Consider the following 17,699-nt stretch of genomic DNA (forward strand, 5'->3'; position numbering starts at 1 on the left):
GAGATCAGACCCCATCACAACCTTTAATGAGATCAGACCCCATCACAACCTTTAATGAGATCAGACCCCATCACAACCTTTAATGAGATGATCAGACCCCATCACCAACCTTTAATGAGGTCAGACCCCATCACAACCTTTAATGAGATGATCAGACCCCATCACAACCTTTAATGAGATCAGACCCCATCACAACCTCTAATGAGGTCAGACCCCATCACAACCTTTAATGAGATGATCAGACCCCATCACCAACCTTTAATGAGATGATCAGACCCCATCACAACCTTTAATGAGATGATCAGACCCCATCACAACCTTTAATGAGATGATCAGACCCCATCACAACCTTTAATGAGATGATCAGACCCCATCACAACCTTTAATGAGATCAGACCCCATCACAACCTTTAATGAGATGATCAGACCCCATCACAACCTTTAATGAGATGATCAGACCCCATCACAACCTTTAATGAGATCAGACCCCATCACAACCTTTAATGAGATCAGACCCCATCACAACCTTTAATGAGATGATCAGACCCCATCACAACCTTTAATGAGATCAGACCCCATCACAACCTTTAATGTGTGATTGGCCGATCTGGCCGATCGTTATATATAATATATATATTTTAATGTATTAATAGGATGTTTCTGTTTCTAATCATTGTATGCCGATTATATCAAGGTCAGCATTATGTGAGAGTTCTTGTTAATTAGTTGAGCAGATGAAAATGAGTTTGTTGACTCATTTAGAGTGGAGCCACACCGTCTGACCGTCAGCTGTAAAGGAACGGTGAATAAATGTTCCATCACTGCAGCAGAGGAGAATCAGTCCACAATGTCACACACTAAGGAAAGGAGCTATAACATAACAACATGGACTATATGGAGAACACACCACCAAAGTAGAATCCAATGTAACGCAGCCCCTGTGATCCGCTCTGCATCAATACTCATGAGGGTGGCCCATCAGTCAGTGCATCACCAATAGGATGATGTGTGTTCTGTGCGTTGCTAAACATCTATTGTTCTTATGAATCCAAGTTCCTTCATTGCATCAAATACAAAGCATGTTTCTAATGTTACCACAAGAACAGACTCCTTCCTCGAGGCCCTAGAACTTAATAATGCAGGATAATTGAACGGAGATGGCTCCATGCCACATGGCCCATGTTTCCATATCCGCTGAGGTGAACATATGAGTCTGTTATGCTGCCTGCTGCGTCTCCTTGCTAATGCACATCCGTGAGTTGTCTTATGCTCTGTGCTTCTGGGCCTTTGGTTTAGTCACCATGAATTGATCTCATATTCATTTTGAATTGAAAGGAAACAAAGATAAATCCTGCAATACTTCTGTTTTGCTATTTAGCAAAGTCCTGTTCCATTAAGGCTGCCCCACACTACACGATTTTTTAATCTTATGCGATTTTTGAGTCGGAGTACACCACACACTTAACGAGAATCGCAGCCGATTTGTTGCTCTCCGATCCGACATAAGATTAAGATAAGATAGGATAATCTTATCCGATTCTCGGCCGTGTAGGCTACGTCATCCAGCACAAGACGAGAGATCGAGAGACAAGAGATTGTAGATCTAGAGCAGCGGTTCCCAAACTTTTTTTCCTGCGCACCCCCTTTACGTCCCAACCGGGTTGGCGCACCCCCGATCCCCACTTCAAAAAGAAGGAAAAAAAACGCAACAAAGCTTTGTTTTATCGCCATATAAAGACTCATGTTTAATCATGCGTAAATAACCAGAACACGCATGACAATAACAACATCAACAAATATACAACAAATAGGACAGCCAAGGGACACGACTGACGTTGTGTGCAAGATCTGCTCATGTGTGATACGCGTAATAGAAGAAGTTAATAGAAATGATGATAAACAAAATATCACAGAGCATAGAGCAGGATTGTGAACGTTTACAACGTCTCATGTCAATTTACAATCTGCAAAATGTGTCTGTGTTGGCCGACTTACTTTTTTTAGTTAGGATATTGATGCTGCGCGCCTCCTATTTGCAACGGAATTTGTTTAAGATATAAAACCATTTAATTTAACACACACGCACTAAAACAGATATTTTCGTTTTTAAATAAATATTTGGAAACGAAAATTGAAAAGTGAGGCGCCGGGGGAGGGGGCATCACGATGGTGACTCTCCATCGTGATGTGATGGCATTATGGAGCACCCTCGGGTCAGCATGTGTGTGTGTGTTTTGCGCGTGTGTTTGTGTGTGCGTGCGTCGCTATTATGTTGACTACACACTCAACATGCCGAAAATATCTAACATGTTGGATAACCCCAATTTTGAGATCGGGTGGTCTTAAGTTTATGAGATTCTATCTTAGAACACTACGGCAGACAGGATCATCTTGGCCGATTTTCGTCCCGATTCGGCTGCCATGGGAACGCCACCCCGATTCTCGTAAAGGGCAAATCGGCCACGATATCGGGACATTTATCTTGTAGTGTGGGGTCAGCTTTATATAACCATTTAGTACAGTGTTTCTCCCAAAGTTCTGAGTCAATGTGAAATGGTGATAGAAAGCATGGTTTCAAAACAACCTAAACAGTACCAGATCAAAGGTCATTTATCAGGAAGGAGGACAAAAGGTTCCTGATGGGCAGATTTTAGAATAAAACAAGTGATTTAAGGAATACTAAATATAAGCAAGGCTAGTAGTATTAGTGTCTGAGCCCTAAGCAGAAGGGTTTAACTCTCCTCTCCTCTCCTAGGCATGCCTCCTCTGGCTTCAGAAGGGTTTAACTCTCGTCTCCTCTCCTAGGCATGCCTCCTCTGGCTTCAGAAGGGTTTAACTCTCGTCTCCTCTCCTAGGCATGCCTCCTCTGGCTTCAGAAGGGTTTAACTCTCGTCTCCTCTCCTAGGCATGCCTCCTCTGGCTTCAGAAGGGTTTAACTCTCGTCTCCTCTCCTAGGCATGCCTCCTCTGGCTTCAGAAGGGTTTAACTCTCGTCTCCTCTCCTAGGCATGCCTCCTCTGGCTTCAGAAGGGTTTAACTCTCGTCTCCTCTCCTAGGCATGCCTCCTATGGCTTCAGAAGGGTTTAACTCTCGTCTCCTCTCCTAGGCATGCCTCCTATGGCTTCAGAAGGGTTTAACTCTCGTCTCCTCTCCTAGGCATGCCTCCTCTGGCTTCAGAAGGGTTTAACTCTCGTCTCCTCTCCTAGGCATGCCTCCTCTGGCTTCAGAAGGGTTTAACTCTCGTCTCCTCTCCTAGGCATGCCTCCTCTGGCTTCAGAAGGGTTTAACTCTCGTCTCCTCTCCTAGGCATGCCTCCCCTGGCGTCCATGGCGGCCGTCCTGCCGGGGGTGCCCCCCCTCCCCCTCCCTCCTCTCCTGGCGGGGGTGTCCCCGCCCCTGGTCTCCTCGGCCCCGCCCCCCCTGCCCCCGCCCATTGCCAATGGGGCCCCTCCCACAGGCATGATTCAGCCAATCGCCGGCTTCCCTCATCCAGGTACATAATGAAATAAAAACGAAATGACAGCGGGTGGCTATCCTTCACCATGTTAGTAACAGCACACGGTTGTTATGTCACCATGTTAGTAACAGCACACGGTTGTTATGTCACCATGTTAGTAACAGCACACGGTTGTTATGTCACCATGTTAGTAACAGCACACGGTTGAGTGTTATGTCACCATGTTAGTAACAGCACACGGTTGTTATGTCACCATGTTAGTAACAGCACACGGTTGAGTGTTATGTCACCATGTTAGTAACAGCACACGGTTGAGTGTTATGTCACCATGTTAGTAACAGCACACGGTTGAGTGTTATGTCACAATGTTAGTAACAGCACACGGTTGTTATGTCACCATGTTAGTAACAGCACATGGTTGTTATGTCACCATGTTAGTAACAGCACACGGTTGTTAGGTCACCATGTTAGTAACAGCACACGGTTGTTATGTCACCATGTTAGTAACAGCACACGGTTGTTATGTCACCATGTTAGTAACAGCACACGGTTGTTATGTCACCATGTTAGTAACAGCACACGGTTGTTATGTCACCATGTTAGTAACAGCACACGGTTGAGTGTTATGTCACCATGTTAGTAACAGCACACGGTTGTTATGTCACCATGTTAGTAACAGCACATGGTTGTTAGGTCACCATGTTAGTAACAGCACACGGTTGTTATGTCACCATGTTAGTAACAGCACATGGTTGAGTGTTATGTCACCATGTTAGTAACAGCACACGGTTGAGTGTTATGTCACCATGTTAGTAACAGCACACGGTTGAGTGTTATGTCACCATGTTAGTAACAGCACACGGTTGTTATGTCACCATGTTAGTAACAACACATGGTTGTTATGTACAGGTGATATTCACCTCTCCTTCAATCACTATTCACTCTCCACGGAGCCTGAGGTGAATCATTGTTTTAGTATATATATTTATTAATATATTTATTTATTTATATTTTAGTATATACTACACGTGAACACTCCAAAAATAAACAAGACAACACTTTTTGCCGGGATTAATTCGTTTTTAGTAGCGTGACTTCCGTCACGCGTGCTCCGAAAACAATATCCCCAGTTTGAGATGTCAATCACGGGTTACTGCCCAAGACCCCGAGATAGTGATGGCATCTCAGGAGGTTCACGCGTAGCATCTACTAACCATGACTATAGCACCATGCTGTGACAGAGTGTAGGTGGTCTGTGGGGTAGCCCCAGACCATGACTATAGCACCATGCTGTGACAGAGTGTAGGTGGTCTGTGGGGTAGCCCCAGACCATGACTATAGCACCATGCTGTGACAGAGTGTAGGTGGTCTGTGGGGTAGCCCCAGACCATGACTATAGCACCATGCTGTGACAGGAGAGTGTAGGTGGTCTGTGGGGTAGCCCCAGACCATGACTATAGCACCATGCTGTGACAGTGTGTGTAGGTGGTCTGTGGGGTAGCCCCAGACCATGACTATAGCACCATGCTGTGACAGAGTGTAGGTGGTCTGTGGGGTAGCCCCAGACCATGACTATAGCACCGTGCTGTGACAGTGTAGGTGGTCTGTGGGGTAGCCCCAGACCATGACTGTAGCACCATGCTGTGACAGTGTGTGTAGGTGGTCTGTGGGGTAGCCCCAGACCATGACTATAGCACCGTGCTGTGACAGTGTAGGTGGTCTGTGGGGTAGCCCCAGACCATGACTATAGCACCATGCTGTGACAGTGTAGGTGGTCTGTGGGGTAGCCCCAGACCATGACTATAGCACCATGCTGTGACAGAGTGTAGGTGGTCTGTGGGGTAGCCCCAGGGCAGACGGCTCATCTCCTTCTCTGCCCTCCGTCCTCCAGGCTCCTCGGTCAACAAGTCCTCGTCCTTCAGCCGCTCCAGTAGCAAGCTCCAGAAGGGCCCGTCTGTGGAGGCTGCCAGGTAACGCTACCACTGGTCCATCACTGGTCCATCACAGTGAGCCTAGGAACAGCCTTCACTGGTCCATCACTGGTCCACCACAGTGAGCCTAGGAACAGCCTTCACTGGTCCGTCACTGGTCCACCACAGTGAGCCTAGGAACAGCCTTCACTGGTCCATCACAGTGAGCCTAGGAACAGCCTTCACTGGTCCATCACTGGTCCACCACAGTGAGCCTAGGAACAGCCTTCACTGGTCCATCACAGTGAGCCTAGGAACAGCCTTCACTGGTCCATCACAGTGAGCCTAGGAACAGCCTTCACTGGTCCACCACAGTGAGCCTAGGAACAGCCTTCACTGGTCCATCACTGGTCCACCACAGTGAGCCTAGGAACAGCCTTCACTGGTCCATCACAGTGAGCCTAGGAACAGCCTTCACTGGTCCATCACAGTGAGCCTAGGAACAGCCTTCACTGGTCCACCACAGTGAGCCTAGGAACAGCCTTCACTGGTCCATCACTGGTCCATCACAGTGAGCCTAGGAACAGCCTTCACTGGTCCATCACTGGTCCACCACAGTGAGCCTAGGAACAGCCTTCACTGGTCCACCACTGGTCCACCACAGTGAGCCTAGGAACAGCCTTCACTGGTCCACCACAGTGAGCCTAGGAACAGCCTTCACTGGTCCATCACTGGTCCACCACAGTGAGCCTAGGAACAGCCTTCACTGGTCCATCACTGGTCCACCACAGTGAGCCTAGGAACAGCCTTCACTGGTCCACCACAGTGAGCCTAGGAACAGCCTTCACTGGTCCATCACTGGTCCACCACAGTGAGCCTAGGAACAGCCTTCACTGGTCCATCACTGGTCCACCACAGTGAGCCTAGGAACAGCCTTCACTGGTCCACCACAGTGAGCCTAGGAACAGCCTTCACTGGTCCATCACTGGTCCACCACAGTGAGCCTAGGAACAGCCTTCACTGGTCCTTCACTGGTCCATCACAGTGAGCCTAGGAACAGCCTTCACTGGTCCACCACAGTGAGCCTAGGAACAGCCATCACTGGTCCACCACAGTGAGCCTAGGAACAGCCTTCACTGGTCCTTCACTGGTCCACCACAGTGAGCCTAGGAACAGCCTTCACTGGTCCGTCACAGTGAGCCTAGGAACAGCCTTCACTGGTCCTTCACTGGTCCACCACAGTGAGCCTAGGAACAGCCTTCACTGGTCCATCACTGGTCCACCACAGTGAGCCTAGGAACAGCCTTCACTGGTCCACCACAGTGAGCCTAGGAACAGCCTTCACTGGTCCATCACAGTGAGCCTAGGAACAGCCTTCACTGGTCCATCACAGTGAGCCTAGGAACAGCCTTCACTGGTCCACCACAGTGAGCCTAGGAACAGCCTTCACTGGTCCATCACTGGTCCATCACAGTGAGCCTAGGAACAGCCTTCACTGGTCCATCACTGGTCCACCACAGTGAGCCTAGGAACAGCCTTCACTGGTCCATCACTGGTCCACCACAGTGAGCCTAGGAACACTCAGCCTCTCTCCTTGTGGATCTGACCGCTATGTATGTGCTAGGAAATGTCAATACTTTCAAAATGATTTTGAATGTGTGCTTAATTGCGGGTTTGGTTTATTGTACTCAGCTGCTGGATATTACCATCTAACCAGCGTCTATGTTTTGTGTTGGAGAACATGGTGAATGAAGGAGGTCTAGGATCAGTCGTGTGTGGGGTCTGTCGTACATGTTCTCTTGGTATTTCGATGGGTTTGTTTTGAGGTGTGTATGAGTTAATGTTTCCCTTTGTCCCGCCCAGTGCTCTGACGCCGCCCCCTGATTGGGCAGTTCCTCAGTCATCCAGGCTAAAGTACAGGCAACTCTTCAACTCCCAGGACAAGATGATGAGCGGACACCTCACTGGTGAATGAGCGCTTTCTTTACTGACACACTAGTGCACACACACACACTGCCCCTGTACTTTGAACTCGTATGAATCCTTTCTAAGAAACTAATTCTGTTTGTGCGTGCGTGTGTGCGTGTGTGCGTGTGTGTTTTCAGGTCCTCAAGCTCGTACTATCCTCATGCAGTCCAGTCTTCCTCAGACCCAGCTAGCCTCTATATGGTAAACTTCAGTCAACATTACGTACACAGGTCCACACTGCACCAAATATGGCTCCTACTTCCATGGCACTGCACACACTACACACATGTGAATATTTAATGTGTATGAGGGATTTCTTCTTCAAACATAAAACACTCAAAGTAGTCGCTTTGTGTTCAGTTTTTCTATCACCCTGGAACATAACGACTCCATGACCAACATACTACATTGTACATGTTACTCCCATACGTCACAATCTTTTGAAGAAATCTAACTCAACACAGTCCATGGCAGAGAGATTTCACGATCATATTGAATCCCTTAAATAGTGTGTTTGTCCCCGACCCCTTTGTCGATGTTGATCAAGCATTACTGTGTACTGGCACCCAGGAGTCTGTCGGACATCGACCAGGACGGCAAGCTGACGGCTGAGGAGTTCATCCTGGCCATGCACCTCATCGACATGGCCATGTCAGGGCTGCCCCTCCCCCCCGTGCTGCCCCCCGACTACCTGCCGCCCACCTTCAGGTGAACTGTGTGTGACGTGTGATGTGTGACGCTGTTGTGGCTGGTGATCACATGAACGGATCACTACTGCTTCTATTCATTCACTCACCACCCTCATACCATTAGTCAAAGGGGGCTTTTTGCTTTTTGCCTTTGTAGAAAAAGCTGCTAAATCGGTTGATGAAAACCATGAACCCTTCTTTATTAATACCGCCCGCTTACTGCCACGTCTTATTTCTACGGCGGACACTAGCTGTAGAAACACCCCATGGGAAACGTGCATACATATCATCAGTGCAACCCTTTTAGATTGGACAGATAGGCATGATAACCCTAATGGAAGAACGGCGGTGTCACTGAGGGCTGTGTGTGTTTAAGGAGAGTACGCAGAGGTGTCACTGAGGGCTGTGTGTGTTTAAGGAGAGTACGCAGAGGTGTCACTGAGGGCTGTGTGTGTTTAAGGAGAGTACGCAGCGACAGCGTGCAGTCGGACCAGAAGAGCGTCCAGGAGGAGGCTGAGGAGGAGGCAGAGATCAACCAGAAACTACCAGGTGATGGTCGCTGGCTCACGGTACCAGCTCTTCACCCTTCTGAAGCCTCACTACCACACGTGTCAAATAAAAACAAAGCTCTTCATGTGTCTGACGCCGTCTTCTGTGTCTCCATCCGTCCATGCCCACCTCTCACCCTGTAGTGACCTTTGAGGACAAGAAGAGGGAGAACTTTGAGCGCGGGAACCTGGAGCTGGAGAAGCGGCGGCAGGCCTTGCTGGAGCTGCAGAGGAAGGAGCAGGAGCGGCTGGCCACGCTGGAGAGGGAGGAGCAGGAGCGCAAGGTGGGCTCCCACCTCCCGCTATACCCTCTGTGTACACACACTGTCCCATCTCACCATGTGGAGGACTCATCACAGCTTCAGTGGTCATTGGTTCAAATAAAAGGTCGGATTGATGTATGGAATGATTTATCTTTGTAATGAATTTGTATTTTGTTAGGAGCGCGAGAGAATGGAGCAGGAGAGGAGACGGCAGCAGGAGCTGGAGAAACAACTGGAGAAACAGAGGGAACTGGAGAGACAGAGAGAGGAGGAGAGGAGGAGGGAGATCGAGAGGAGAGAGGTGAGGAGGAGGAGGAGGAGAGACAGATAGAGGAGAGGTGAGGAGGACGAGCGGGGAGGAGGAGGAGAGACAGAGGAGGAGAGGTGAGGAGGAGGAGAGACCGAGAGGAGAGAGGTGAGGAGGAGAGGAGAGGGGAGGAGGAGAGGGGAGCTTGTTGATCCACACTATCATGTGGGAGGAAACATGGACTTCCGGGGAGAAGGAGAGTTTGATGTGAAACAGAAGCATGTTGAACATGTCGAGTCCACTCCAAATGAGGAGGTCATTTTTGAGGTATTTCTACGTAGAATCACATCACTTACCTTTTTGTTCTGGTCAGATAACTCGACTGACAATGGATTCCATTACAACCACTGAGGTGTGTGTGTGTGTGTGTGTGTGTGTGTGTGTGTGTGTGTGTGTGTGTGTGTGTGTGTGTGTGTGTGTGTGTGTGTGTGTGTGTGTGTGTGTGTGTGTGTGTGTGTGTGTGTGTCAGCTGACGGTAGACGTGTGTGTGTGTGTCAGCTGACGGTAGACGTGTGTGTGTGTGTGTGTGTGTGTCAGTAGACGTGTGCTGTGGTCCCACTGTGTGTGTCAGCTGACGGTAGACGTGTGTGTTCTGACGTGTGTGTGTGTCAGTAGACGTGTGTGTCAGCTGACGGTAGACGTGTGTGTTCTGACGTGTGTGTGTGTGTGCCCGTGTGTGTTCTGACGTGTGTGTGTGTGTGTGTGCTGACGGTAGACGTGTGTGTTCTGACGTGTGTGTGTGTCAGCTGACGGTAGACGTGTGTGTTCTGACGTGTGTGTGTGTGCCCGTGTGTGTTCTGACGTGTGTGTGTGTGTGTGTGCTGACGGTAGACGTGTGTGTTCTGACGTGTGTGTGTGTGTGTGTGCTGACGGTAGACGTGTGTGTTCTGACGTGTGTGTGTGTGTTCTGACGTGTGTGTGTCAGCTGACGGTAGACGTGTGTGTTCTGACGTGTGTGTGTGTGTGTTCTGACGTGTGTGTGTGTGTTCTGACGTGTGTGTGTGTGTTCTGACGTGTGTGTGTGTGTTCTGACGTGTGTGTTCTGACGTGTGTGTGTGTGTTCTGACGTGTGTGTGTGTGTTCTGACGTGTGTGTGTGTGTGTGTTCTGACGTGTGTGTGTGTGTGTGTTCTGACGTGTGTGTGTGTGTGTGTGTGTGCCCAGGCTGCTAAGCGGGAGCTGGAGCGGCAGCGGCAGCTGGAGTGGGAGCGGCAGCGGCGGCAGGAGCTGCTGACCCAGAGGAACCGCGAGCAGGAGAGCATCGTGCTGCTGAAGGCCCGGAAGAAGACCCTGGAGTTTGAACTGGAAGCCCTGGTACACACACGCACACACACACACACACACACACACACACACACACACACACACACACACACACACACACGACCACACACACACACACACAAGCACGGCTCCTCCATGGTTCTTGACCATTTGAGTTGAACTGGTGAACATTATGTTGTTGCTGGTCCTTATATTTGAGAGCAGAACTAGAAGTGAGGCTGAGCGTTTCCAACAGCATTGTTAACAGGCCTCACGGTGCTGGGACCAGTAGGAGGTGAGCTCTGGAGGAGAGCCCTACGGGGAACCGCTGACCTACAGGAACGTGTGTTAGAGAACACAGCCGGCGTGTCTGCACGTCGAGGCACACGTCGCCAGCAGCTTCCACCACTTGACTTTTGCTGGTGTTTTCTCATCATGCTGACAGAACGATAAGAAGTCCCAGCTGGAGGGGAAGCTGCAGGATGTGCGGTTCAGACTGTCGGCCCAGCGGAGAGAGGTGGAGCAGACCAATCAGACCAGAGAAACCCGCATCGCTGAGATCACTCTGCTGCAGCAGCAGCTGCAGGTAGGCACCGCGCAGACAAGACGCCGACCACATTCAAAACACTGCTGAGTGAGTGTTCACTTCAGAATTGGTAATTATGTGAACAGGATTCAGGGTTCATCATTCTAACCATGTTTAAAGTGTGGACCCTCTGACTGAAGGGAAGCTGGTCCCCATGGTAACCACCCACACCAACTGTTCATCACTTCCTTTGTTTTTAGTATGAGCGTTGAAAGGAGCGATGTTGTATATGAAATGTGCCAAACACCATGGCGTTGTACGTATGAGAAGCCTTAGCATGTCCCCGACCCAGCCATGATCCAAGTCACCACGGAGCGCCACGCAACCACCTCCACCGCTGCCTTATCTCTCTCATCTGCCTTATCTCTCTCTCATCTGCCTTATCTCTCTCATCTGCCTTATCTCTCTCTCATCTGCCTTATCTCTCTCTCATCTGCTTTATCTCTCTCTCATCTGCCTTATCTCTCTCTCATCTGCCTTATCTCTCTCATCTGCCTTATCTCTCTCTCATCTGCCTTATCTCTCTCATCTGCCTTATCTCTCTCTCATCTGCCTTATCTCTCTCATCTGCCTTATCTCTCTCTCATCTGCCTTATCTCTCTCTGCATCTGCCTTATCTCTCATCTGCCTTATCTCTCTCTGCATCTGCCTTATCTCTCTCATCTGCCTTATCTCTCTCTCATCTGCCTTATCTCTCTCATCTGCCTTATCTCTCTCTCATCTGCCTTATCTCTCTCTGCATCTGCCTTATCTCTCTCATCTGCCTTATCTCTCTCTCATCTGCCTTATCTCTCTCATCTGCTTTATCTCTCTCATCTGCCTTATCTCTCTCATCTGCCTTATCTCTCTCTGCATCTGCCTTATCTCTCTCTCATCTGCCTTATCTCTCTCATCTGCCTTATCTCTCTCTCATCTGCCTTATCTCTCTCTCATCTGCCTTATCTCTCTCTCATCTGCCTTATCTCTCTCTCATCTGCCCTATCTCTCTCTCATCTGCCCTATCTCTCTCTCATCTGCCTTATCTCTCTCATCTGCCCTATCTCTCTCTCATCTGCTTTATCTCTCATCTGTCCTATCTCTCTCTCATCTGCCTTATCTCTCTCTGCATCTGCTTTATCTCTCTCTCATCTGCCTTATCTCTCTCTCATCTGCCTTATCTCTCTCTCATCTGCCTTATCTCTCTCTCATCTGCCTTATCTCTCTCATCTGCCCTATCTCTCTCTCATCTGCCTTATCTCTCTCATCTGCCTTATCTCTCTCATCTGCCTTATCTCTCTCTCATCTGCCCTATCTCTCTCTCATCTGCCTTATCTCTCTCATCTCTCTCTCATCTGCCTTATCTCTCTCTCATCTGCCTTATCTCTCTCATCTGCCTTATCTCTCTCATCTGCCTTATCTCTCTCATCTGCCTTATTTCTCTCTGTATCTGCTTTATCTCTCTCTCATCTGCCTTATCTCTCTCTCATCTGCCTTATCTCTCTCTCATCTGCCTTCTCTTTCTCATCTGCCTTATCTCTCTCTCATCTGCCTTATCTCTCTCTCATCTGCTTTATCTCTCTCTCATCTGCCTTATCACTCTCTCATCTGCCTTATCTCTCTCTCATCTGCCTTATCACTCTCTCATCTGCCTTATCTCTCTCTCATCTGCCTTATCTCTCTCATCTGCCTTATCTCTCTCTCATCTGCCTTATCTCTCTCATCTGCCTTATCTCTCTCTCATCTGCCTTATCTCTCATCCGCCTTATCTCTCTCATCTGCCTTATCTCTCTCATCTGCCTTATCTCTCATCTGCCTTATCTCTCTCTCATCTGCCTTATCTCTCTCATCTGCCTTATCTCTCTCATCTGCCTTATCTCTCTCTGCATCTGCCTTATCTCTCTCTCATCTGCCTTATCTCTCTCATCTGCCTTATCTCTCTCTCATCTGCCTTATCTCTCTCTCATCTGCCTTATCTCTCTCTCATCTGCCCTATCTCTCTCTCATCTGCCCTATCTCTCTCTCATCTGCCTTATCTCTCTCATCTGCCTTATCTCTCTCTCATCTGCCTTATCTCTCATCCGCCTTATCTCTCTCATCTGCCTTATCTCTCTCATCTGCCTTATCTCTCATCTGCCTTATCTCTCTCTCATCTGCCTTATCTCTCTCATCTGCCTTATCTCTCTCATCTGCCTTATCTCTCTCTGCATCTGCCTTATCTCTCTCTCATCTGCCTTATCTCTCTCATCTGCCTTATCTCTCTCTCATCTGCCTTATCTCTCTCTCATCTGCCTTATCTCTCTCTCATCTGCCCTATCTCTCTCTCATCTGCCCTATCTCTCTCTCATCTGCCTTATCTCTCTCTCATCTGCCTTATCTCTCTCTCATCTGCCTTATCTCTCTCTCATCTGCCTTATCTCTCTCTCATCTGCCCTATCTCTCTCTCATCTGCCCTATCTCTCTCTCATCTGCCTTATCTCTCTCTCATCTGCCTTATCTCTCTCTCATCTGCCCTATCTCTCTCTCATCTGCCTTATCTCTCTCTCATCTGCCTTATCTCTCTCTCATCTGCCTTATCTCTCTCTCATCTGCCCTATCTCTCTCTCATCTGCTTTATCTCTCATCTGTCCTATCTCTCTCTCATCTGCCTTATCTCTCTCTGCATCTGCTTTATCTCTCTCTCATCTGCCTTATCTCTCTCTCATCTGCCTTATCTCTCTCTCATCTGCCTTATCTCTCTCATCTGCCCTATCTCTCTCTCATCTGCCTTATCTCTCTCATCTGCCTTATCTCTCTCATCTGCCTTATCTCTCTCTCATCTGCCCTATCTCTCTCTCATCTGCCTTATCTCTCTCATCTCTCTCTCATCTGCCTTATCTCTCTCTCATCTGCCTTATCTCTCTCATCTGCCTTATCTCTCTCATCTGCCTTATCTCTCTCATCTGCCTTATTTCTCTCTGTATCTGCTTTATCTCTCTCTCATCTGCCTTATCTCTCTCTCATCTGCCTTATCTCTCTCTCATCTGCCTTCTCTTTCTCATCTGCCTTATCTCTCTCTCATCTGCCTTATCTCTCTCTCATCTGCTTTATCTCTCTCTCATCTGCCTTATCACTCTCTCATCTGCCTTATCTCTCTCTCATCTGCCTTATCACTCTCTCATCTGCCTTATCTCTCTCTCATCTGCCTTATCTCTCTCATCTGCCTTATCTCTCTCTCATCTGCCTTATCTCTCTCATCTGCCTTATCTCTCTCTCATCTGCCTTATCTCTCATCCGCCTTATCTCTCTCATCTGCCTTATCTCTCTCATCTGCCTTATCTCTCATCTGCCTTATCTCTCTCTCATCTGCCTTATCTCTCTCATCTGCCTTATCTCTCTCTCATCTGCCCTATCTCTCTCTCATCTGCCTTATCTCTCTCTCATCTGCCTTATCTCTCTCTCATCTGCTTATCTCTCTCTCATCTGCCTCATCTCTCTCTCATCTGCCCTATCTCTCTCTCATCTGCCCTATCTCTCTCTCATCTGCCCTATCTCTCTCTTGCCTTACCGTCACAGAACAGAGCGTGACCGACTCAGAGGACAACATTCATAAACTTCATTTTACACATTAGACTTTATTAGAGTAATGGTGACGAGCATAGACCAGTGGTTCTCCAACGTTCTCTACCGTGTACCACCTCATCAAATATTAGTCTCCTCAAGTACCACCGTTATGAGCGATGTTATAAAATATAACAGTACAGTAGGCCCTGTTCAGCTACACACAGCGCACGTAGGAGGCTCATTCATTATTATTAGATTATTAGATTATTCATTATAGAACAGCTGTAGAACTGACACACACACACACACACACACACACACACACACACACACACACACACACACACACACACACACACACACACACACACACACACACACACAATGTTGTTTCCGACTATTGAATGGTGGACTTTTGTGCGTGTTTGTAAGAGGAGGTTGGTGATGGTTTCATGGGTTCATTTCTAAGAACATAAGAACATCACCACAGACCAGCTGTGCTGGGTTCACCCCCCCCGGTCACAGTGTTTTTAACCTTCATTTTATCACTTATATCTTACCGTCACTTTAGCTTGCTATCGTGAAAAAATATTGTCAAAAATATTACAGGAAAGGCAAAACTTATTTTAAACCCCATTTTAATGATCTCATGGTTGATTTAGTTTTCATTCATTGTTTTTTTGGAGATTCCTGTGCTAATAACAAGTTTGAGAACCACTGGAATAGATTTCTATGTTTACGGTCATAAAAGTCATACTGGCAAACCACACGGTTTAGGGTTCACTGACACATTCAAGTGCCATTTGGTGTCCACTTGGAAAATAAAATCACGCCTGGTTTTAGTTTGACTGCAAAACGCATCAGGCTGAGCCTCGTTCCTCGCTGTCTCCCTCAGGACTCCCAGCAGTGGCTGGGCAGGCTGATCCCAGACAAACAGTGTCTGAACGACCAGCTGAAGCAGGTCCAGCAGAACAGCCTCCACCGTGAGTACAGCAGAGGACCCGCCGGCCCTCTGGAGGCGTCACCATGGGGCTTCTTTAACGCTACAGTTACACAAGTTTAAATCACCGTGTCACATCTGAAGAGCAGTATTCAGGATATCACAGGGTACTGCCACAGTCCAGGTTTAACCACTGACATCACAGCTCACGAGCCAAGCAGCCATTAGTAAGACGACATCCCCACTGTCTGAACTGTCCATTCATAAATAAACTCTGTGTACTAATGCTAACAGAAAGAACAGACCCTCACTCTGCCTTGATTAGCAATGCATTAGATGTAATGTGTGTGTGTGTGTGTGTGTGTGTGTGTGTGTGTGTGTGTGTGTGTAGGCGACAGTCTCAACTCCCTCCAGAAGGCTGTTGAGCAGAAGGAGTCGAGCAGGCAACAGCTCAAAGAGCAGCTGGACGCCGTGGAGAGAGAAACCAGGTCCAAACTCCTGGAGATCGACGCCTTCAACACTCAGCTGAAGGTACCTTCAGTAGACTAGAGACCAGCCTTCAACACTCAGCTGAAGGTACCTTCAGTAGACTAGAGACCAGCCTTCAACACTCAGCTGAAGGTACCTTCAGTAGACTAGAGACCAGCCCATTTAGAGCTTCACACAGAACACACACTCAGTGTGCGGGAAATAATGATCTTACAAAAATGATCCAGTATAAATCCATCCAAATGATTTGTTCATTTTAGCATAACGTATTGCATATTCCTTCTAGCCCTTAGCAACAGTAACAGAAACGTTATCCCTCGTGATCAATGGAGTTATACGATTCCTACCTTGATGGTGTGTTAGCTAGCTGTGTAGTTCAACCCGCTATCCTGCGTTTGGTAAGGGACATACCCAACCGCTTTTACAAACCAAAACATAGGGCTGAAGTTCAATGGCTCACAAAGTTATCTTTCTATTCGCCTTGGTAACTTTCAACTAACTATTGCGTCTAACGGTGTATACCTGCCCAGGAGATGGTAGGACTGCAGAACTCCTCTCCAAAGATTCATTGTTTGGGCAATATCTCTACACAATGGTCAAATGACAAAGAACCCTACCCGAAACAATCGCCATACTAGAAGGCATTAACGCAGAGACGTTCCACACATCAAAGTATCCTCAATGGATAGAACATTAAAGTCTACCAATGTTTAGAAGTGTATCCCGCTAGCTGTACAACAATAGAAAGCAGGTGACAGCCTGCATGGCCAGTGGAGCGCTGGTCTGTGTAACGCAGGCTGCATGTTACACAGGGCACACTGACTCAGTGTAACGCAGGCTGCATGTTACACAGGGCACACTGACTCAGTGTAACGCAGGCTGCATGTTACACAGGGCACACTGACTCAGTGTAACGCAGGCTGCATGTTACACAGGGCACACTGACTCAGTGTAACGCAGGCTGCATGTTACACAGGGCACACTGACTCAGTGTAACACAGGCTGCATGTTACACAGGGCACACTGACTCAGTGTAACACAGGCTGCATGTTACACAGGGCACACTGACTCAGTGTAACACAGGCTGCATGTTACACAGGGCACACTGACTCAGTGTAACGCAGGCTGCATGTTACACAGGGCACACTGACTTAGTGCAGCCTGTTTGAAGTACAGGTTCAACTCAATATCCATATGCGTACTTTGGTGGAAACTATCACGGACTAACAATTCAAACACAAACTTGTTGAGATTTGGACCGACTGTAAGGAAGAAGGCTGCTTATTCACTATCGTCATATTAGAACCACAGCAACATTGAAGGCCAGACAATGTCATGCATGCAACAAGGATTTATATCACCAGCAGCTCAGATTTGAACTTTTAACTGTAGTAATTGTTTTGTTTACCTTCATATACCCGGGGTATAAAAGATACAGCCCTAGCACTTTAACTCATGGCGACTGCGTTTCACCTGTTGGATGTTTTTTATGGTTCTTGCTTGTGTTCTCATCCGCGCTGAAAGGGTTTACGTGTCTTATATGTGTCTTCTATGACCACAATGTTTGTATCGATGTACAATCTACCGATATTCTGTAACCGTGGTAGGAAAGATGGTTGTTGCCCGATCTCATCAGTGTTTGGGTGGCTGGGGAATTCTACACTGACGATGGCAGCTTTATTTTTAAAGATCATACATTTCAACCTGAAACGCCCGGCTCTCCAACTGCACAAAGACACTGAAAACGCTGCTGCCATATACTC

The 17,699-nt window shown here is 47.9% G+C and overlaps 1 protein-coding gene across 1 annotated transcript in view; it reads left to right on the forward strand.

The window, feature by feature from the left end:
* The window catches only part of itsn1 (intersectin 1 (SH3 domain protein)), a 98,541-nt gene that overhangs the window by 18,236 nt on the left and 62,606 nt on the right, over window positions 1-17,699 (forward strand). Inside the window, exons 6-17 of the mRNA XM_084470802.1 lie at window positions 3,306-3,491; window positions 5,347-5,425; window positions 7,229-7,332; window positions 7,471-7,534; window positions 7,904-8,041; window positions 8,483-8,571; window positions 8,715-8,854; window positions 9,012-9,134; window positions 10,304-10,453; window positions 10,848-10,988; window positions 15,403-15,490; window positions 15,839-15,978. Coding sequence (XP_084326928.1) covers window positions 3,306-3,491; window positions 5,347-5,425; window positions 7,229-7,332; window positions 7,471-7,534; window positions 7,904-8,041; window positions 8,483-8,571; window positions 8,715-8,854; window positions 9,012-9,134; window positions 10,304-10,453; window positions 10,848-10,988; window positions 15,403-15,490; window positions 15,839-15,978 — 1,442 coding nt within the window. The remainder of the gene's footprint in view (window positions 1-3,305; window positions 3,492-5,346; window positions 5,426-7,228; window positions 7,333-7,470; window positions 7,535-7,903; window positions 8,042-8,482; window positions 8,572-8,714; window positions 8,855-9,011; window positions 9,135-10,303; window positions 10,454-10,847; window positions 10,989-15,402; window positions 15,491-15,838; window positions 15,979-17,699) is intronic.

The sequence above is a fragment of the Micromesistius poutassou genome (genome assembly GCF_964030765.1).
Source record: "Micromesistius poutassou genome assembly, chromosome: 7".
In the NCBI taxonomy this organism is placed as follows: domain Eukaryota; kingdom Metazoa; phylum Chordata; class Actinopteri; order Gadiformes; family Gadidae; genus Micromesistius; species Micromesistius poutassou.